The 20,972-nt window shown below is 54.2% G+C and overlaps 2 protein-coding genes across 9 annotated transcripts; both read left to right on the forward strand.

Moving 5' to 3' along the window:
- Nucleotides 1-206: 206 nt before the first annotated feature.
- On the forward strand, nt 207-16,283 carry ATAT1 (alpha tubulin acetyltransferase 1). 8 transcript variants are annotated; one of them, XM_075555306.1, is made up of 13 exons: nt 207-337; nt 723-783; nt 1,104-1,195; nt 1,302-1,362; nt 1,458-1,571; nt 1,961-2,062; nt 10,460-10,505; nt 10,621-10,689; nt 12,323-12,394; nt 12,548-12,791; nt 15,065-15,144; nt 15,237-15,279; nt 15,882-16,282. In XM_075555306.1, exons 1-13 carry the CDS (start codon nt 231-233, stop codon nt 16,054-16,056), a joined length of 1,266 nt encoding a protein of 421 aa, XP_075411421.1. In that variant the 5' UTR covers nt 207-230; the 3' UTR covers nt 16,057-16,282. The 8 variants fall into 8 exon arrangements, with proteins under 8 accessions (XP_075411421.1, XP_075411423.1, XP_075411422.1 ...); XM_075555309.1 differs by lacking the exon at nt 207-337 and adding an exon at nt 370-627 and having other exon boundaries at nt 15,882-16,283; XM_075555308.1 differs by lacking the exon at nt 15,237-15,279 and having other exon boundaries at nt 15,882-16,281.
- A 267-nt stretch (nt 16,284-16,550) lies between these two features.
- On the forward strand, nt 16,551-20,922 carry C7H6orf136 (chromosome 7 C6orf136 homolog). Its single transcript, XM_075555315.1, has 5 exons — nt 16,551-16,754; nt 18,542-18,940; nt 19,562-19,851; nt 20,463-20,532; nt 20,635-20,922. Exons 1-5 carry the CDS (start codon nt 16,683-16,685, stop codon nt 20,746-20,748), a joined length of 945 nt encoding a protein of 314 aa, XP_075411430.1. The 5' UTR covers nt 16,551-16,682; the 3' UTR covers nt 20,749-20,922.
- Nucleotides 20,923-20,972: the final 50 nt, after the last annotated feature.

A 20,972-nucleotide genomic window follows, 5' to 3' on the forward strand; every position in this document is an offset into this window, starting at 1 on the left:
AGGGGCAACAGGGCGAGCACGTCGACAAACCAAGGGAAAATGTGTTTCGCTCTGGCACCCACCGCTCTGGGCGGCGTTGCTAAGGGGGCGGTGGGCGTGGTAAGTGGACGGGGTCGCTAGGACTCTGACTGGCAAGGGGTGGGGGCGGGTCCTGAGACCTGGGAACTACTTTGGGGGGCAGGGCGGAAGTGACGTTGCGTGGGGGCGGCGCCGGCCACGCACAATGGGCTATGGAGTTCCCGTTCGATGTGGACGCCCTGTTCCCGGAGCGGATCACGGTGCTGGATCAGCACCTGCGGCCCCCGGCCCGCCGGCCCGGAACAGCAACGCCGGCCCGGTGACGTCTCAAACCTGCCCCAGGCCCCTTTCTTTCCTCCCGGCCTTCTGAAAACCTGACCCGGGGACCACGCCCCTCTTACCGCCTACTGGCCGAGCCTTTTGATGTCCCGGGGACCGCTCGGAGGGTGACCTGTGCCCTTCACCTTCAGAGGGTGTATGGGCCTGAATCCCCCACCTTTCACCCCTTTGCCCAATATGTGATTCCACCCAAGGGATGTAGTTGGCCAGCCCTCCCGGCTAAGCCCTGTTAAGCTCTAAGCAGGAGGGCTAGGACCACACTGAAAGGAGGTGTGGCAGAAGTTGGGGGGGGTCCAGGTGGGGTGGGAGGATGAGCCAGGACGCTGAGCCCCGGGAAGTGTGTGACTCTGTCTCTCTCTCTCTAGAACGGACCTGCAGCAGCAAATCATGACCATTGTTGATGAGCTGGGCAAGGCATCTGCCAAGGTACTGGGGCGGCTGGAACTGCGGGGGCGGGGGGAGGTCTTGGGGGAACAGAAAAAGGAGGCCCTAAGTTCTTTGGCAGGAGCCCTGGTGGCATAGTGGGTTCGCATTGGGCTACCAACCTGGAGGTTAGCAGATTGAAACCACCAGGTGCTCCGTGGGAGAGAGGCAGGGCTTTCTCCTCCCATCAAGGTTTTGGTAGTCTCGGGAACCTGGGGGGTGCGGGGGTGCTCTCCTCCGCCCTGTGGGGTCACTGTGAGGCACAGTGTTTTGAGTTTGAGGTCCCTTGGAAGTCACTTGCAGAAATTCCATCCTCTGGGCAGGCTCAGCATCTTCCTGCTCCGATCACCAGTGCATCGCGGATGCAGAGTAATCGCCATGTCATGTATGTGCTCAAAGACACTTCAGCCCGACCGTGAGTGCCACACACTATATGGAATTCCCTCCTCCCCCCGCCCCCCGCCCCCCCTTTCATTGGGCCTCTCCTAAGTAACTGCTACTAGCTTCTTCCTTTCCTACAGGGCTGTCAAGGGTGCCATTGTTGGCTTTCTCAAAGTTGGATACAAGAAACTCTTTGTTCTGGTATGCGTTGATTCCTGAAGACAAACATATTGGGGGTTGGGAAGCATCAAAGATGCCTGGGCCCTAAACGATCGTTATTGCCCTTTGCCTGTTAGGATGATCGTGAGGCCCACAATGAGGTAGAACCACTCTGTATCTTGGACTTCTATATCCACGAGTCGCTTCAACGTCACGGCCATGGGCGAGAACTCTTCCAACACATGTTGCAGGTATTACTGAGCTCGTTCCCAGAGCCCATCGATGTGGTTGGGGGCGGGAGGGGGGGGGCGGCGTTGAGTCGGTTCCCACTCACAGTGGCCCCGTGCACAACAGAAGGGGACCCTGCCCGGTCCTGTGCCGTCCACAAGTGTCCCCAGGCCCAAACCCATTGTGTAGCCACTGTGTCGACCCATCTTGGTGAGGGCCTTCCTCCTGTTGGCTGCACCCCTGCTTGACCTAGCGTGATTACCATCCAGAATGAAGATCCAAAGCCCCTTTGCCTTGAGTCCTTCCAGAGGTCCTGCCTACCCCCTCCCTCCATGTCCTCGTCCTCCTTTCCATGGCTCTTCCTGCTTCCACATTCCCACACCTTCGACCCTGAGCCTCCTCTTCCTTGCAGAAAGAGCGAGTGGAACCATACCAACTGGCTATCGATAGGCCCTCACAGAAGCTCCTGAAGTTCCTGAACAAGCACTACAACCTGGAGACCACAGTGCCACAGGTGAGAGGTCCCAGAGGGTGGAGCCCCACCGAGCATGCTCCTATAAGGTGTATATTGTTTGGGAGTCAAGCAGTAGCACCTTCCAGGAGCTCCTGGTTGCCCATTGTAGCAGATTCCGTTTCGCAACGAAGCGCTTTCCTTGCCTGGGGGCACTGGCCTGTGTCCCCACGCCATTCCGCTCTCTGAATTTTGATTCTGCATCATGGACTGTTGTCTGCACAGCATCAGTTCCCGCCCATGTCTCATGCACAGGCACTCCAGCTTCCCCAGGAGCCCGAGTGACCTAGTAGGTGAAGAGCTGAGCTGCTAGCCATGCTCCATCGAAGAGAAAGGACGCGGTCAGCTCCCATGCACGCTTACGGTGCTGGGACACCGAGCAGCACTCTGTCCTCCAGGGTCACTGTGAGTCAGATTCAGTTCAACAGCAGTGGGTCCGCGCCTCAGGGAGCTTCCATCGATGAGGGAGAAGGTGGTCCTGCTTGTATGCAAGTGTGGTAGATATGAACAATGTTCTTCACACCCACACCCCAAGCAGCCCCGAGGGTTTATTGAGCAACCAGGTCTGTCCTCACTGCTGGGAATACTTGCCTTTACAAACTGGGACCAGTTCCTGCTTTTCGGGAGCTCACGTTCTAGTGCGAGAAGCAGAACAAACCCGCGTGTGCTACGGTTGAGGATCCGTGCTCTGTAAAGTGACACTGGCTACAAGAAGGTGTTCCGAGACAGTCCACACAGTTCAGTGCTCACTGGCAAATGGGTGGTTCGGATCTCTTCCGAGGGGCCTCAGGGAAGGCCTGGGGGGTCCAGTGCAAACCCTAAGGCAGGCCGTTGTACGCGGAAATCCATGGATGCCTGGGAGTCGGGGTGGGGGTTGAGTGGGGGCAGGGGGGTGAACATAGAGAATTTAACTGGGTTAATCATGAGAGACTAAGAAAAGGTCATGTGAGCAATACCTTATAGGTAAGAAGAGCCAGGCATTCTCCCCAGAGAAAGAACCCCAGGCCCAGAAAATGGGGACTACGAAGTCCTTGAGGCAGGGATGTGCCCGAGGAGTACCTCCCATGGACGTGGGTAGAAGAGTGAGGGCGGTGGGGAGGAGACAAGACAAGAACCTAGAAGCGGGACGTGCGAGCACCGCCGGCTGCCAGCCGCTGTGAAAACATTGGCGAAACCATTCCCGGCGAGGACGAGAGCCTTTGCCGAGGTCTGAGCAGAGCCGTAGCAGGGCGGCCGGTTTTCAGCAAGATCACTGTGGCCTCCTCCTGCGCCGAGGCAGGAAGAGGAGACCGCGGACGGAAGCAAGTAGAGCAGTTCAGGAATCTTGATGAGCAAGGTGAGGACTAACTCCGGTCCCGACGCTGTATAGTACCGGTCAGGCTGCCGTCCATGTGGTCGGGCGGCACTTGGAAGCCACCAGCAGCAGCTCCTTGAGACAGAGGTGGGACTTTGTTCTGCAAACAGCTACAGTCTTGGAAACTGGCAGAGGGTCACCGAGAGTCCGCATCTACGCTTAGTTTGCTTAGAGGAAGGCGTCAGCGGGGGGGATGGTACGGACGGGTCAGACCTTAAACATGTGGCCTGGAGTCGCAGTCCCTGAGGTAGGAAATCAGATTTGGGAAGTGTTAGGAAATAAAGCAGCCAAACTCACTGCTAATGAGTGATGCCAACTCGAAGCGACCCGATAGGCCAGGGTAGGACTGCTGCTGCGAGTTTCCGAGGCCGGAACTGTTTATGAGAGTAGAAAGCCCCGTCTTCTCTTCTTTTTTAAAAAAAATTCTTTTTAAAAAAATCATTTTATCGGGGGCTCACACAACTCCCATTGCAATCCATATATACATCAATTTTATAAAGCACATTTGTACATTCGTTGCCCTCATCGTTTCCCAAAACATTTGCTCTCCACATAAGGCCCTGGCATCAGCTCCTCATTTTCCCCCTCCCTCCCCACTCGACTGCCTCTCCCTCATGAACCCTTGATAATTTATAAATTATTATTTTGTCATATCTTACACTGTTTGATGTCTTCCCGTCACTTTTCTATTGTCAGTCCCCTAGGGAGGAGGTTATATGTAGATCCCTGTAATTGGTTCCCCCTTTCCAACCCACCCTCTCTCTACCTTCCCAGTATTGCCACTCACACCACTGGTGCTGAAGGGTTTATCCGCCCTGGATTCCCTGGATTTCCAGTTCCTATCTGTACCAGTGTACATCCTCTGGTCTAGCCAGATTTGTAAGGTAGAATTGGGATCATGATAGTTGGGGGACGAGGGAGAAGTATTTAGGAACTAGAGGAAAATTGTGTTTTTCATCGGTGCTACATCACCCGCCCCCTGACTGGCTCATCTTGTCCCCGAGACCCCTCTGCCAGGGGATCTCCAGTGCCCTACAAATGGGCTTTGGGTCCCCACTCTGCACTTCCCCTCATTCATAATGATATGATTTTTTGTTCTTTGATGTCTGGTAACTGATCCTATCAACACCATGATCACACAGGCTGGTGTACTTCTTTCTTGTGGGTTTTGTTGCTTCTGAGCTAGATGGCTGCTTGTTTACCTTCAAGTCTTTAAGACCCCAGACACTTTATCTTTTGATATGAGTTCCATCAGCTTTCTTCACCACATTTGCTTATGCACCCGCTTTGTCTTCAGCGATTGTGTTGGAAAGGTGAGCATCGTGGAATTCCAGTTTAACAGAAGAAAGTATTCTTACATTGAGGGAGTACTTGAGTGGAGGTCCAATGTCCATCTGCTACCTTAATACTAAACCTATAAATATATGCACATAGATCTATTTTCCCATCCTCATATATATATTTACATATGTACATGCCTTTATTTAGACCTCTATAAGTGCCTTTTGCCTCCTAGCTCTTTCCTCTATTTCCTTCGACTTTCCTCCTGTCCCACTATCATGCTCAGCCTTCATTTGGGTTTCAGTAATTCCCCTCAGTTACATTACCCTTGATTGCGCTCTACTGGGCCTCTACACCCTCCTTACCACTGATTTGGATCACTGTTCCCTTGTCCCTGGGCTTGTTAACACCACTTCCTTTCCCCCCACCTCCCCCTCTCCCATGTCCCCCCGGAACTGTCGGTCCGGTTGTTTTCTCCTCCAGATTGTTCATCCAAAGTCCTGTCTTTCTACTAGTGGTTTTGAGCTGCTGGCCTTGTGGTTAACAACCCAATGCATACCCACTTCAGCAGGAAATACTCGGATTCTATTTAGAGTAAGTTAAGTTGGAGATGTCTGTGATGCGCTCAGATTGAGTGGGGGACAGTTGAGTACTTGCCTGGAGCTCCGAGAAAACGTGTGCAGGCTGGAGAGTGTCTGTGAACGGTAGGTGTGTTTAAAGTGAAGAGACAGAGTGAGATCACCAAGCAAAGAGGAGCGAGAGAGCGAGATAAGCAAGTGGATTGGGGAGATGAAGATAGGAATTGGAGACAGCAAGAAAAGACAATTATTTTAACTGAAACCCGTTGCCCGTTGGTGCTGGGGACTGAGAACTGAGCTGCTGGCCTCCGGGCCAATGGTTCAGGCCTCTCACTGCTATGAGGGGGAAAGGTGCCGCTTTTCCCATAAGCGTCGTCCCAGCGTTCCGGAGAGCGCAATAGGGCGACGCCAGAGCAAGTGGGAGAACTGCTGAAGTACTCGTGAGTGGGCAGGCAGTGGGTTCGGTTGGCAGGTTAGCCGTGGAGAGGGGCATGCACCTCTCGACTGGCTCGGTGGGCGGAAGTACAGAGGTGGCAGAGGGACAAGGTGGTGAGCAACACCTCGGGAGAGGCAACGGGAAAGAAAGGCTTGACTTAGCTTTAAACTGGAAGATGAGGGTGGTCAGGTGGGGCTCGAGGGAGCTCATGGAGAGGAAGCAGTGGAGTTAGCATGAGCAAAGGCCGGGGGCTGCTAAACCAGCCAGCACTTCCAGGACACGGCCCACATGCTCTTGTGGCTGAGCGTGTTCTGGTGCGTTCACAGACCGAAAGCAGAGCTCAGGGCAGGAGCTAGGCAGGCTCCACTCAGCACGTCCCAGGCCTTCCAGTGCACTGAGACGGAGCGCAGAGTTTGCCATCAGACGGATTACTCAGTTATAACAGGAGACCTGAGCCGTCCCCACTACAGAGAACAGCTGATGTTTTCGTGAACACTCTTGGGAAAGGAGTGAATTCTTCATTGGTTCCATTGAGCCCCAGGATGACCACGTACACGAGGCTGCTGCTGGGAATACTTTTGAGAAGCTACCCAGCAAAGAATGCACTGGTGCACGGTGTCCACACTTAGAACCCAGTGACAGTGACCCCACCCTCGGGTGTGCCACTTTCTCACCTCCTGGTGGGAGTTGTGCCTTTCGCAAGAGCGGCAGCTCCTTGCGGCCCAGCGTTCCCGACTCTGAAGGGGGTACTGGCAACTCGATCCCTGACACGCAGTTTGGAAGGGCGCACAGGACTCAAGGATAACTGGGGGATTTCCCCCAGAGCGTGTTAGCTGAAGCGTTGGCCCAAAGGGAGGGTGCCAGACGGGCGCAGCCCAAGCCATCCTGGCTTATTCCTAGCCTGCTGCTGCTTTGACGTGACCTCAGATTTCTGGAGGCTTCCAAGGAGGGTGGAGACACCACCCTCCGGCCATGTTTGGGGGTGCTGTCCTCAGCCCGTGAGTCCCCCCCTTCCCTGACCTCTGTGGATGTGTTTATAAAGTCTCCTCGGTGCTACAGAGGCTGTGTCTGTTCTGCACTGCTTCTGGTGACTGATGATTATTCACAGATAACTATTTTCATGGTGAGCAAAGAAAGTCGCTGCTGTTCTGCCAGCGCTACACAGTTTCCTGAGCTGTGAGCGAGATCTGGGGGGTTCATTTCAGGCGATCTGTGCACATCTCTTCGAGATGGATGCTATTACTTATTTAATAAATCAGTTTATTGGTGGCGCTTACAACAATCCGCACAGCCATTGTATCAAACACTAATGTATGTTATGTTGCCATCATCATTTTCAAAACATTTTCTTTTTACTTGAGTCCTTGGTAGCAGATTCTCCTTTTTTCCTCCGCCCTCCCCCACCGTCGTGAACCCTAGATGAATTATAAATTATTATTTTATATCTCACGACCTCTGTCTCCCTTCACCCATGTTTCTATTGTTCATCCCCGGGGGGTGGGGGGGCAGGCAGTTATACACTGATCATTGCAATTGGTTGGTGCTACCCTGTTTCCCCAAAAATAAGACAGTATCTTATATTAATATTTGTTCCCAAAGATGCACTAGGTCTTAATTTCAGGGAATGTCTGATTTTTCCATGAAGAATACGGTACACATTTATTTGTTGTTTTATTAAAAGAGACCTTGCACTTCCTGTCTGCTCTGGCTGTGCTGCGGCCCACAGTGAGCTGCGCAGTGGCACCCACTTCTACAGTCCAGAGGTAACTTGGGGGGGCTTATTTTCAGGGAGGTCTTATTTTCAGGGGATGCCTTATATTTCAGCGAGAGGCAAAACTGTAAGTCGGTCTTACTTTCGGGGATGTCTTACTTTGGGGGAAATAGGGTATTATTTGTAACTCCGTTTTGCATGTATACAAATTGGGAGCTTGACAAAGTCCACCTGAGTTGTACAGTGGAGGCTTGATTCCCGAGCCTGTTCTAATGACTACACCGTATTGTTGGCATAAACACTGTGCACCGAAGGAGACATCAGGGGCTTCAAGCCCGGCTCTGCCTCATGAAGCTCGTTAGTTTTGAGCAAGCTGGGCCTCTCAACCCTGTTCGTTAATCTTTAAAATACTGACCGCAGGCGCAGGTGGGGAGGGCAAGCCACAGGGGAGAGTACCAGGAAACCACTCAACAGAGCACGCCTGTGCCTCCCTCGTGTTGGGTGGGCTCCCTCATCCTTGTTTTCCTTGTTGTTTTGTAAACAGTCTACTCTTCCGTCTGGTTTTGCTTGGGCAGTTTGGATCGGCTCAGCGTGCTGGGTGCACTTTTTCCTTTGGGCTCCTGGGCGAACGTAAAAGCCGAGCCTGGGTGCGTGGGTTTGGTTTGTGAAATGCAATTCCGAGAACGCAGGCATCAGCATGTTCGTTTAAAGCACAGAATTCATTGCTTTGGCTTTTTCTCTCTTGTATCTTCACAATGCTACACGGTTATCGTCACTCACTCCAGAGTGTTTTCATCGCCCTGGAAGAGAGCCCGCAGTCAGTAAGCCGTCATCCCCACTTCTCTCCTCTTCCCCTCAGCCCCTGACGACCACTAATCTCTGCCGATGGATTTGCCAGTGCTCTCTAAGTGGAATCACATCAGCGTGACCTTGGGTGGTGGTGCACTTCTTTCTCTTGCGGGCTACTCTTAAGGCCCGTCCCTGTAGCGTGTTTCACATGTGGATAAAACTGCGCTCTGAATAGGGGAGCTCTGGTGGGGTGGTGGTTTACCCAGTGGGCTGCAGTCCACGTGGTCAGCAGTTCGAAACCACCATCACACCTCCGCGGGCGAGACGGGGCTCCGTACTGCCATCAACAGCTACAGTCTCAGAATCCACAGCAGGCTGACAGTCAGCAGGGACCGATGGCCATAGGAGCACATTGTGAACAACGGCACCACGAACACTTGCGTGCAGGTTTTTACTGGAGCGTAAGTTTTCGGTTCTTTTGAATATATACCGAGGAGTAGAGAATCCTGGGTGCGGCTGGGTGCGGGACTGCCAGCTTGTTTTCCACAGCCGTTGCCCCGTTTTATGTAACTGCCAGCAGTGCATGTGCTTCCCCTCACTCCCAGCCTCTGCAACAGCTATTTCCCATTTTCTTTCCACATTGGCCATCTTAGGTTAACTATTGTGGTTTTACTTCAGTCCTTATAGTACCTAACGAAACAGAATATTTTTCATGGGCTTATTGGTCACTTGCACATCGTCTGGGTCTTGAAGTTCTTTGCCCACTTTTAAATCGTAATGTGTAACTTTTTGTTATAAGCGATTTTTTTATCTGACATATCGGGTCCTTATCAGATGTGTGATTTACAAATTCTTTTCCCATTCTGGGTGAGTCGTCTTTTTCACTTTATTGATTGATAATGCCCTTTGAAGTAGAACATATTTTATAAGTCTAGTTTACTGGTTTGGGGGGTTTGTATATGGTGTGAGGTAGAGGGTCACACTTAATTCTTCTGCATGTGGATATCCAGTTGACCCATTTGCTGAAAAGACTGTTTTTTCCTTACTGAATGGCCTTGGCACCTTTGCTGACATCAGTTGACAGGAAACACAGGGAATCCAGGACAGATAAACCCCTCGGGACCAATAATGAGATTAGCGATACCAAGAAGGGGAAGGGGAAGGTGGGGGAGAAAGGGGGAACCAGTTACAAGGATGTACATATAACCCCCTCCCTAGGGGATGGACAACAGAAAAGTGGGTGAAGGGAGACATCAGACAGGGCAAGACATGACAAAATAATTACCAAGGGTTCATGAGGGAGAGGAAGTGGGGAGGAAAGGGGAAAATGAGGAGCTGATACTAAGGGCTCATGTAGAAAGCAACTGTTTTGAGAATGAGGATGGCAACAAATGTACCATGTGCTCAACACAATGGATGGATGTACGGATTGTGGTAAGAGTTGTACAAAACCCCAATAAAATGATTTTTTTAAAAATCCATTGACAACAGATGTGAGGGTTTACTTCTGGGCCGTGAGTTCTGTTCAGCTATAGGTCTGCCCTTATACCACACTGACTGATGACTACAGCTTTGGATAAGTTTGGAAATTGGGGAGTGGACTTCTTTTAGTAGATGATTCGGGCTGCTTGAGGTTCCTTTCAATTATATGTGAACTTTAGGATCAGCTTGTCAGGGTGTGTGGGCTTCTTTTCATTGAGGTAAATATGCAGTTAGTAAATATTTCGTATTTCAAGGATCTCCACATGGGAAATTCAGGGGCATGACTTAGGTCAAGAGTGGAGACCCCCCTTTCTGCCGGGGCCATTTGGGTATTTAGGACATCATTCACAGGCCACGCAGCATTACTGCCTTGAAAATGAGCCTGCTCTCTGTGGCCAAACATTCCATTAACTCAGCCCTGGTGTGGTGGCTGGGATTGCTTCTCTTAGGAGGTGTGTCACGTCAGCTGGTCTTGATGAGTTTGATTTGGGGGGCCTTGGAAAGCCCCCCGTCCAGATGTTCCCCGCCGCTGAGTGATGTTCATCAGGTTAAGAAGTTCAAGGTTTGAGTTTTTGATCGTTGGCCGGAAGACGGGGGAAATTGTCTCCTGTGCTTTGTACTGAGTTACTTTGTTTCTCCAAAGAGGGGGAAATTGTCTCCTGTGCTTTGTACTGAGTTACTTTGTTTCTAGCAAAGAGCTTGTATCCCAAGTATATGCTGAGTGGCTAAATGAACAACTTTTTCTGTTGTCACCGGCGTCATCTTCTAGGTGAACAACTTTGTGGTCTTCGAAGGCTTCTTCGCGCATCAGCATCGTAAGTTGTCTCTCTCTCGGGTTGCTCGAGTAGTTGGGGCGAGGGGACGGACAAAGGTGACCCCTTGGTCCCACTGACCCCTCACTGAGGGGCACCACCACTTCCTTCCTCACAGGGCCCCCTGCTCACTCTCTGAGGGCAGCTCGACACGCCCGTGCTGCTGCGCTGGATCCCACGCCCACGGGTAAAGCTGCACGGAACGGGGGTGTCGATCGCAGTGCAGTGGCCGCTAGTTGCTCGCGAGGCCTGGGGGGTGCAGTACTCTGTGGAGCACGTTGGAGACTGTAAAGCAACCCCAGCCTCCGGCACCCTGACCGCACTGTCTTTGCCCTCCTGGTGGCTCGGTGCCTTTTAGACTTGGCCAGATTTTTGACTAAGCAAGCTCCAGAGAGTCTCTTTGGTAACTGTTGCCTGTGGAGCCTCCTGCTGCTGCAGGCCCGTCCACAGTCCAGAGCCAGCGCTCGCCAACCCTGTAGGCTACCCTGAGCCCCTAAGGGACGGGCACGTGCGAACCCCTTTTCTGTGTGCAGACATCAGACAGGCGACGGGCAGAGTAGCCTGAAGGGCCCACTGTGTGGGCATTCCTTTTGGAAGACAATTCATCACGACTTCAGAACGTTTCGAATCAAATCACAAACTCGGTCTGGGGGCACCAACAATACGAGTTGCCAACATGCTTCCCACGCTCCCTTCTGACTCAGACACACAGATTCCCGCCCTGCCCAGCTGAACCCTCCTGTCCACTGCAGCCCACAGGTGGACATCCCACAGCCCTTCAGCCGGCTGTGCAGCGCTTGCTCGCTGCTCAGAGGTGCCACGCTCCTGAGAGCTGCCTTTGTGGCTTAGCTCTCCCCTTTCCTCATGACCAGAACGGGGACTGACCGCCACCCACCCACTCCTGTTTGCCATTACGTACCGGCATTATTCGCTGCCAGGGGCTGAGAGCCGCTGTCTCTCCCAGCTTGCTCTGCTCGCCTGGGCTGCTCCCTCCTGGCTCTTACTCTACGTGCTAACAAGGGTGGTGCAGGCACCAGCACAGACCTGCCTGGAGCCCCCATGGGGGGAGGCTCATGGTGACAGAGCTTAAGTGAATTAGCTGCGAGGCCACCCCGTGCCACAAATGAAGGAACTCCTCAAGAGGGAAGGGTGGGGGCAGGTGAGAAGTGGAGGCTGCTTTGTGCAGGACGCTGCCTCCCCCCACCCCTGTTTAGTCCGTTAACGCCTTTTAGGCGTCCATAGTCTTCCTTGTCTTTTTTTTTTAAATCTGTTTTTTCTTTTTTTAAATCTGTTCCCATCGCTGCAAAGCAAGGAGAGGTTCGGCCACGTCCCTCTGGCCACCCCCAGCCTGTCCCAAGCAATCCCTGGTTAACCAAGGGCTTTGTCCATCTTATCTAGAGGGACCCAGGGTCCTCGTGGGCCCAGCTGGGACCATTGCACAGCTTCAGAATCCCAGGGGGGCCTGGCAGCACCCACAGACAGTAAGAGCTCACTTTCTTTCGGCTGCCCTTCTCCTGCATCTCCCAGGCCCCCCCTCCCAGTCTCCCCTTTGATCTTTCTCCCTCAACTCTCTGGCCTCCTCCCTCCTCCGGCTCTCCTCAAAAGTACTCCAGCACGCCATCCTCTTTGCAATCCCTTTTGGTGGGCTGACGCGACCACCGAGCTGATTCTGCCATGGCACCGAATGCATCTCCTTCCCCAGGAGGAATTGGGTATCAGGGAGCAGGGACTTGGAGTTGGGGTGGGGGGGCATGGCAGGAAGGAGGGGTTCAAGCCGTGTCCCCCGGGGCTCACCTTCCCTGCATTCCCTCTGCCACCAGCCCCAGCAAGGAAGCTGCCGCCCAAGAGAGCAGAGGGTGACATTAAACCATATTCCTCAAGTGACCGAGAATGTAAGCCGAGGGGATGGGGCTGCTTGGGGTCCCGGGGGAGGATTTGTGGCCTCTACGGGCTCTGCTTTCTCTTTTGTCCTAATTTCATGTTCATGGCATTCATCTGTCTTCCCTTGTTTTCTGTCTGGCTCTTTACCCCCCACCCCACCCCAGTTCTGAAGGTAGCCGTGGAGCCTCCGTGGCCCCTAAACAGGGCCCCACGCCGCACCACACCTCCAGCCCACCCACCTCCCCGCTCCAGCAGCCTGGGAAACTCACCTGAACGGGGCCCCCTCCGCCCTTTTGTGCCAGAGCAGGAGCTGCTGCGGTCCCTGCGCCTCTGCCCCCCACATCCCACCGCCCGCCTTCTGCTTGCCACTGACTCGGGGGGCAGCCCAGCCCAGCGCCGCCGCACCAGGTAACAGGAGGGCTCGGGAGGCTCCAAGAGGGGCTGAGACGTGGCAGAAACCATCCGAGTCCATCCGAGGCTCGAAGCATCGGGGTAGATGTGCTGGGGAACCCCGAAACCTTCAAGAGACATGTCGGTGAAGGAGCAGAATGGGGCTCTTCCGTGGACCCTGACGGTTCTCTTTCTAAAGGGAGAGGCCTGGGGTCAGAAGCACCCCGAGACCCATCGGGTGGGGGGTCGGAGAAGCCTGGCATGGAGGGGCAGGGTGTCTGGCCAGTGGTTCACGTCGGTGCTGCCGTGCCACGAGCCGTGCCAGCAGGCCAGTGGGCAGCTCTACTTCTCTCCTTGGCTTTCTCTTCGCTTCTGATGGTTCTTTCTCTTTCTCTCTCCCCACTTTCCCTCTCCCTTCTTCCTGTCCCTACACCCTTCCACAGCTCCCTGCCCCGCTCTGAGGAGAGTCGTTACTGACAGGCAGCTCCCCTCCTTCCCTCAGGGATCTGGGGTGGGCAGAGACCCCTTCCCCCGAGAACCCCAGGTTCCCTCTTCACCCCCATCCCGAGGACTGGCTCAGAGGAACTGACAGCCCGCGGGGCCCCCCTTCTTTCCTGGACGACTGGGTTGTCCCAGATGGCCTCACTCTTTGTAGCTTCTTCTCCGGCCCCCTGAAAGCCCCCTTCCCTCCTCACTCGAGCTCTGGACACCCCTCAATCTGCTGCCAGACCCCGTGGTTGGGTGGCTCCGCCTCAGGACCCAGGAAAGCACACTCTTTCTTGCCTGCTGTCAGACTCGAGCCCTATGAAAAGCCCAAGGGCGTCCTTTGGCAGGGAACTCCGGTCAGGAGTCTTCCCGGGAAAACATGCCCTGCTTTCTCCCCACTGTCCACCGAGGGCTCTAGGCCGGCCCTGTGCCACCCACCGCACGCGTCCTTTCCACCTGCTCGTGCCGCCTGTGCTGAGCTCTGCTTCCCAAGGTGGGACAGGGACCTTCCGGAACTACCAGCTCCCCAAGGGGGTCGGCTCAACATTGCCAAACTCTTCACTTCCCCCAGTGTGATGCTCCAGCGGCTGTCTGCTGCATCTCAGCAGGAGACTCCAGGGCGCCCACTCACCTCCCCTGACCAGCTAAGCCCGCTGGGATCATTCTTGGCCCTGTCTCAGGATTGAAGCCTGGTCTCAAGGACCTGTAAGGTCTGGAATCCCCCCATCATATCGACCCTCCCCCGGGTGTATCTAGCTGCCGATGTATCCCTGTCACGCGACACTGTGTGGAGGGAAAGCTGGGCCGTTCTTCCCATGGCCTCCTTCCTGCGCTCCTCCCTCCCTGCTCCACACCCAGGACGGCATACATCCTTGCCCCCTCCGATCACTCCCACACACAACACCACCGTCTCCCCCAAACCCCCGGGAGCAGGATCTCCCACACTCCCTACTCACTCTCCCTTTTCTTCTGCTCAGTGTTGTCTGAATAAAGTGTGGATTCTTCTGTGTTTTTTAAACTGACATTTTCAATGAAAAACATCCAAAAATGAAAAGCCATCTCAAGGTCTCGGTCTCTTTTGTGCGTCGCCCACCCTCCCCACCCCCGTTGTTTCCCTGGGATTTCCGTGCCTCTGGGATACGCAGATCTTCTGCCAAGGAGTCTCAGCTCCCTCCTAGGATCTGCCGCCCGCCCACCCCTCACTGCTGGATCTCCAGCCCTCCCCAGGGACTTCTACCCTCTACTTTGGGACAGGCTTTACCAAGATATGTCAAGATTGACCACCATCTCGGACCGACCACCCACCCACCTCTCGATGGCTCCCGGGATTCCTCTTCCCCCTCTGTGATTTGTTACTCCCTCTCCCTTTAAGCCTTTTGGGTCTCTCTGTGGCCAACCCCTTAACCTCTGCGGGCATCTTACAGTCTGTCACCATGCCAAAGGCTGCCTGCCTTTTCCTCTTAAGTCCAACCTCCTCGCTCCCTCTCTCCCTCTAGTCTGTCACCCTATATTTAAAGCGGCCACGCTTTCCAAACCCGACATCCGGGCACCTGCGCCAACATTTTTTTTTACCTGTCATGTGAGTCTTAATGACGACCTAGATCACATTTAACTGTCCTTTTAACGGATCTGGACTACTCCAAAAATCCTGAGGTGAGAAATGAGCTCCCCTCCCCGCCACGTCTAGAGTTTAGAAGCCCAGAGGGAGACTGCCCTCCCCTCCCACCCTCCATGATCTTCCCATTACTCCTCTCTGATTTCTCCACCCCATAGCCTCTCCCTATCACTTCCAATTTCTTCTGCAGGGAGACCACCCCAGGGCTGGTAGCCCAGAGCTGCTGTTACAGCCGCCACCGGGGGTTGAATGTCTCACCCCTAGACACAGGTAAGGCTATTTCCCCCTCGCTACCACAACACCAGGTAGGCCACATCACTACCTACCCAACCTTTCCCTGCATGTGCCTGCTATTTCCACAGGCAAGCAAGAATGGAAGCAGGGCGGACAGGAAACACAGACTAGGTGAGGTCTGGACCCTCCTCCCCTCAACCAGCTGTTCACAACACACCTCCCGCCCTGCGACATCATTCTTGACCATGTCTTCCTCCTCCATCTTTGTACTGCACACCAGCCCTCGCCTTTAATTATTCTACCTAGCACCGAATAAGCCGCTTTAACAAGCCTCTTTCCCCATAAGACCAATGCCCTCCCTTGGTATTTTTAAGGGCTTCACATTCTTCGGGCACAGCTAAGTAGTGGAGAGCCTGGTTGGCACAGGGAATATGCATTAGGCTGCCACCCCATGAAATAACCCGCCTGCTCCGTGGGAGGAAAAGGCAAGACAGGCTTTCTACACCAATGAAGTGTTCACCTCGAAAGCTCACAGGGACAGTTCTGCTCTGTCCTCCAGGGTCGCTGAGAGTCAGAATTGACTTGATGGTAGTGTTAACTGGTCGTTATGGGTCGCTGGGAGTTGGAAGCAATAAGGATGGCAGTGGATTTGATTTTAACTAGTGGGGTCCAGCCTCAGACCTCACCAAAAACGTGACCAGGTGGACATGGAAGAGTTTGGGGGATCTTAATTATCGGTTTAGTTCTCCTGTAACCCCCTCTCCACCTCCCAGGTCTGCCAGTGAGGATCAGATCGTGTCCCAGAATGGGCCCAGGGAGCAACCCTCGCACACAGTCTCCTTGCAGGTCCAGGACCCACCTACCCAGGCCTGGAGAGTAGGTGGGGGCATGTTCAACGCCAGGTTCATTCGAAACTTGCAGGAAGGTCGCAGCACCAGGCCCTGGTGAGCCTCAGCTACCTCACGGTGCCAAAGATCGTGTATCTTCCCTATTAGGGGACACAGACAATGCCTGATGCATTCATTCATTCAACAGGCTTCAAAGAGGGTTTTTAAAAATAAAGCAGTGTAATAAAAAAATATTCGTATCACGAACTATTCTAAAGCTTTTAATTCTTTCAGCCCCACCCAGCTCCCCGCGCCGGCCGGCCGGCCGGACTCGGTCATCCTGCCGCATCTCCCGCTCAGATTCCAGCGCAACCTCCCAAGCCGGTGGGTGGACCGTTCTCCGCGCCGCTTATTGGTCGCGCAGGCGCACTCAGGCAGCCTCCGCGGCGGCCGGCGCAGGCGCATGCGCACTCAGGCAGCCTCCGCGGCAGCTGGCGCAGGCGCAGGCGCACTCAGGCAGCCTCCGCGGCGGCCGGCGCAGGCGCAGGCGCGCTGGCTGCCAACGGAGCGCGGCAGCGTCCTCTGGAGCACACAGTGCGCAAGCGCGGAGCATCCCGTTCGCTCCCTCGGCCCCATCTCCCCCCACCCCCTCCCTCTCCCCTTCACTAAGCCGGCTCTGGGGCCGCTCGCCGCGGGCCGGGGCCGGGGGCCGGACTCGGGAGGCGCGCTCTCCGTTCCCGGAAGACCATGTACCAGCGCTGCCGGAGGGCGGCCCGCCGTCTCGGCCCCAGCCTCCGCGCCTACCAAGCACGACCCCAGGTGAGAGCGGCGGGGGCGAGGGGCCGGGAAGAGACCCTCCTCCGGCCCGGCGCGGGGGGCAGAGTACGCCCCGCCTCCGCGCAGGCGCACCAGCCGCGCCCCGCCACTTGCCACCTGGGCCCTGCGAGGGGCGCGGGGGGCGCGGCGGGGGGCGCGGGGGGCGCGGGGGTCGAGCGCGCCCAGGATGTCGTCGCTCGCCGCTCCGGGAGCCGGCCGGCGCGGTGGAGGCAGAGGCATCGCGGGGCGCGTCCTTAACGCCGGGTCTGCGGTTACCTGGGGCTGGAGGTGACTTGAAGGGCAGACGGGACAGGAGGTTGGCCGCCTGGCTCTCGCGGCGCCCCGCAGCCCCGTTGGGCGCCACCCGCCCTGCGGACGCAGCCTGTGCACCGCCACCTGCATAGTAGTCGTGACAGCCAAGCTGGCCCTGGGGACCCTCTCGGGCCCCGCCCCCGGCCGGGGACACCTGCACCTGCCCGCCTGCCGGGATGGATTGCAAGCCCGGGGACCCTGGGGATGGCGGGCGCGGGCCAGGCGTAATTTGGGGTGACAGTTTGAGTGCCCAGAACCAGAGGGGAGAGTGAAGGCCAGGCCTCGGGGTCTCCCGCGGTGGTGTGTGCCCTTCAGAGGGGCTGGCACTGGGAGGAGCGGTGCCACGCTTTATTTGCGGTCATTATCAGATATACTCCCTGTAGCAATCCGGCGGCGCTTTTAGCTCCCTGGTTTATAGGAGGACGTTTATAGGAAGAGGCGTGGGAATGAGTGTCTAGGGCAGGGCTGCACAGTGGAACTGGAGGGCAAAGACAGTTGCCCTTGGCCTCACTTGGGTGTTTTCCTGGTACAACGTTTGCCTAACGCTTCATTGTAGAGGTCCTGTGGGCCACGTAATTCCATCCACAGGACAGTAAAGGCCTGCTGACTCGTTGGCCCACTCACTCATCAAACGTTCTTTTTGAAATCTTATTTTATTGGGGGCCTCTTACAGCTCTTACCACAATCCATGCATATGGGGGGGAGCGGGGAAAATGAGCAGATGCCAGGAGCTTAAATGGAGAGCAAATGTTTTTTGAGAATGAGGGCAATGAATGTACAAACGTGCTTTTCACAATTGATGTATGTATGGATTGTGATGAGAGTTGTATGAGCCCCTAATAAAGTGATTTAAAAAAAGAAAAACAATCCATGCATATATCCATTTTTTTTAAATATTAGATCAATTTTGGTGGCTTTATTGCATATATCCATTTTGTCAAACACATCTTTACATATATTGTCATCATCTTTTCCAAAACATTTTCTTTCTACTTGAGCCCCTAGCAAACATGTATTTTTTTTAATTTTTAATCATTTTATTAGGGGCTCATACAACTCCTATCACAATCCATACATGTACATACATCAGTTGTATAAAGCACATCTGTACATTCTTTGCCCTCATCATTTTCAAAGCATTTGCTCTCCACTTAAGCCCTTTGCATCAAGTTCCCTTTTTTTCCTCGCCCTCCCCGCACCTCCCTCAAACCTGTATTCTTATATTAAAAAGCAAAACAAAAAACCCTGCACCCTAGACAGTGCTGAAATCTTAAATGTAAAGGGGTTTGGTTAATGGTTGGGGAAGGTTCTCTCAAAGGGAGGTGAAGCTGAGCCCGTCCCTTCCCCTCTACTACCTCCTTCCATCCCTCCTCTTCAGAGAAGCCAGTGGAAGCAAGAAACAGTGAATGGACAGGATTTGGATGAAGAGGCATCAGGAAACCAACCTCTTCATTTTTCTGTTTATTTTCCCTCCTTAGGACCAGCTTTCTCCACGGGCGCTACCATTCCCACCACTTTGGCCCCACTCCACGACAGCTGCTCCCCGGCCTTCCCTGCTCTGGTTCCCCCCACCCTCATGCCCTTCTCCTCGACGACTTCCCCAGCCTGCGTGGCTACCTCTCCCTCAGGTCCAGGCTCTCAATTCACCGTGGATAGTTCTCCCTCCAGGAAATGCAGAGGAGGGACCAGGGCCTGAGTTGCACAGGGGATGCCTGGATGGGCTTAGAAGTCTCTTTGAAGGACCTCCCTGCCCCTACCCAGGGGCTTTAATATCCTTCCAAGCCCCTGGAACTGCCCACCCCGCCCCTGGCAAGCCATCAGGGGACGGCAGTATGGAGGAACACCTGGCTGTCATGTATGAGAGACTGAGACAAGAGGTAAGTTATGTTGAAAGTGGTCTTTGTCTACCGTGGGGGGTTATGGGTCATAATGGAAATAGGTTAGTTCCTGGATTTGTTCATGGAACCATTTGGCGGGGATAGAGCTAATTGTAAACATTCTCTTGAAAAAGTTGCTCCTCACTCGGAGTTGACCCATTGCCACTGAGTGACCCTACAGTACCAGGGCTGAGTGGAATGGCCCTTTGGGATTTCCAAAGTTGGAAATTTGTATTAAATACGTTTACTGGGGGCTCTTACATCTCTCATCTCAATCCATACATTCATCCGTGTCAAGGACATTTGCACATATGCTGCCGCCATCATTTTCAAAGCGTTCTTCCACGTGAGCCCGATATCAGTTCCCCGTTTCTCCTGCCCGCCCTCCCTCACGAACCCTTGATAAGCTATAGATTATTTTCATATCTGACATTGTCCCCTGTTGCTCCTTACTCGCTTTTCTATTGCTCATCCTCCTGAGGGGATCCTAGGTTGATCTTTGTGATTGACAAAGTTGTAAATCATATTGGAAGCTGTCATGTCCCCCCCCCCCCCGGGTTTGAAACGAGGACCTTTCCCTCAGCAGCAAATTAATCTTTCGACTTCCCCACTTTCTCCTAGCTTCCCAACCTCTTCCTGCACTCCCACGACTTCACGCTCTACTCCCCCGACGTGGAATTCATCAATGAGATCCTGAACATGCGCACCAGGGGCCGCGCGTGGTACATCATGGCACTGACGCTCTGCCGTTTTCTGGCCTGGAATTACTTCGCGCAGCTTCGGTTGGAGGTTCTGCAGCTGACCCGCCACCCTGAGAACTGGACCCTGCAAGCCCGCTGGCGGCTTGTGGGTCTACCCATCCACACGCTGTTTCTGCGTTTCTACAAGCGGGACAAAGAGGAGCTGTACCGGTGAGAGAGAATGAGAAGGGACCCAAACCATACTCCATTTGTAGTCTCCCTTCTATAATCACCATCTCGTCTCCCAGACAGCCTGCTCCACCCCGACTTGACTGTGAGCTGCTTCTGTCTGGTGTAAGGAGCAGAGCGAAGGCTTTGAGTATGTTAGGAAACTTCTGAGCGGCACCTTTCGGGTGAACACGCGACAGTACCTTTGTTCAAGAGCTAAGCCTCACAGCAAGCTTCTGGCCCAGCAGAATCCTCCACACTGGCTCAGTCTATAACACCGTGTGCTTATGTCAGTGGTTTTTCAATTCCCTGGCACAGGGCAGTCACCTAGGAATCTTTTAAAATACTGGTCTAGACATTTGCAACCTGGGTATTAGGATTTTTTTGAAAACCCCCAAGATGCAGGCATCTAAAGATTACGAGGGGACGTCCAAGTTTGTGGGAGATTGAAGCAAAAAGGGAGTCGCGAAGTTTTCCATCTTGTTTTTGAAGCCTCTTCCCGGCAGAGGTGAAAACCATTAGTTTCAACAAATGCTTGAATTACACCTTGGGAGGGCCAGTTGCCTTCTCCCTCACAAAGCCTCCCCCTCCCCCCCTTTCCCTCCCCTCCCCAGGGCCTACGATGCCTATTCTACCTTCTACCTGAATTCCAGTGGCCTCATTTGTCGGCATCGCCTGGATAAAGTGAGTCCTAGAATGGGGAGGGGTTGGGGGGAGGGAGAAGAGGGAGACACCCTCTGTGAACTGCCCTCCCTTGGCATTAACCTTCCATCTTGCTCCCTGCAGCTGATGCCTTCACACTCACCGCCGACACCTGTGAAGAAACTGCTCGTGGGGGCCCTGGTAGCCCTGGGACTGTCGGAACCAGAACCCCACGTACACCTGTGCCCCAAGGCTTGATGGGGAGCCAGGGTGGAGGTGGTGGCACTGATGACCCAACGCACAAGAGGGTGGGGACAGCCAAGCAGGCCCGATTCTTCCCCAATTCTGTCCGCCATGTCTGTCCATCTCATCCTGTGTAAAGCTGCTGTGTAATTTAATTTGTAAATAATAAAGCTAAAGTGATAACATTAATCTGATAGAGTGGCCATGTGTCGCGATCGAGCTTTGAATTCCAGAAGCTC

Source organism: Tenrec ecaudatus, chromosome 7, assembly GCF_050624435.1.
Source record: "Tenrec ecaudatus isolate mTenEca1 chromosome 7, mTenEca1.hap1, whole genome shotgun sequence".
In the NCBI taxonomy this organism is placed as follows: Eukaryota; Metazoa; Chordata; class Mammalia; order Afrosoricida; family Tenrecidae; genus Tenrec; species Tenrec ecaudatus.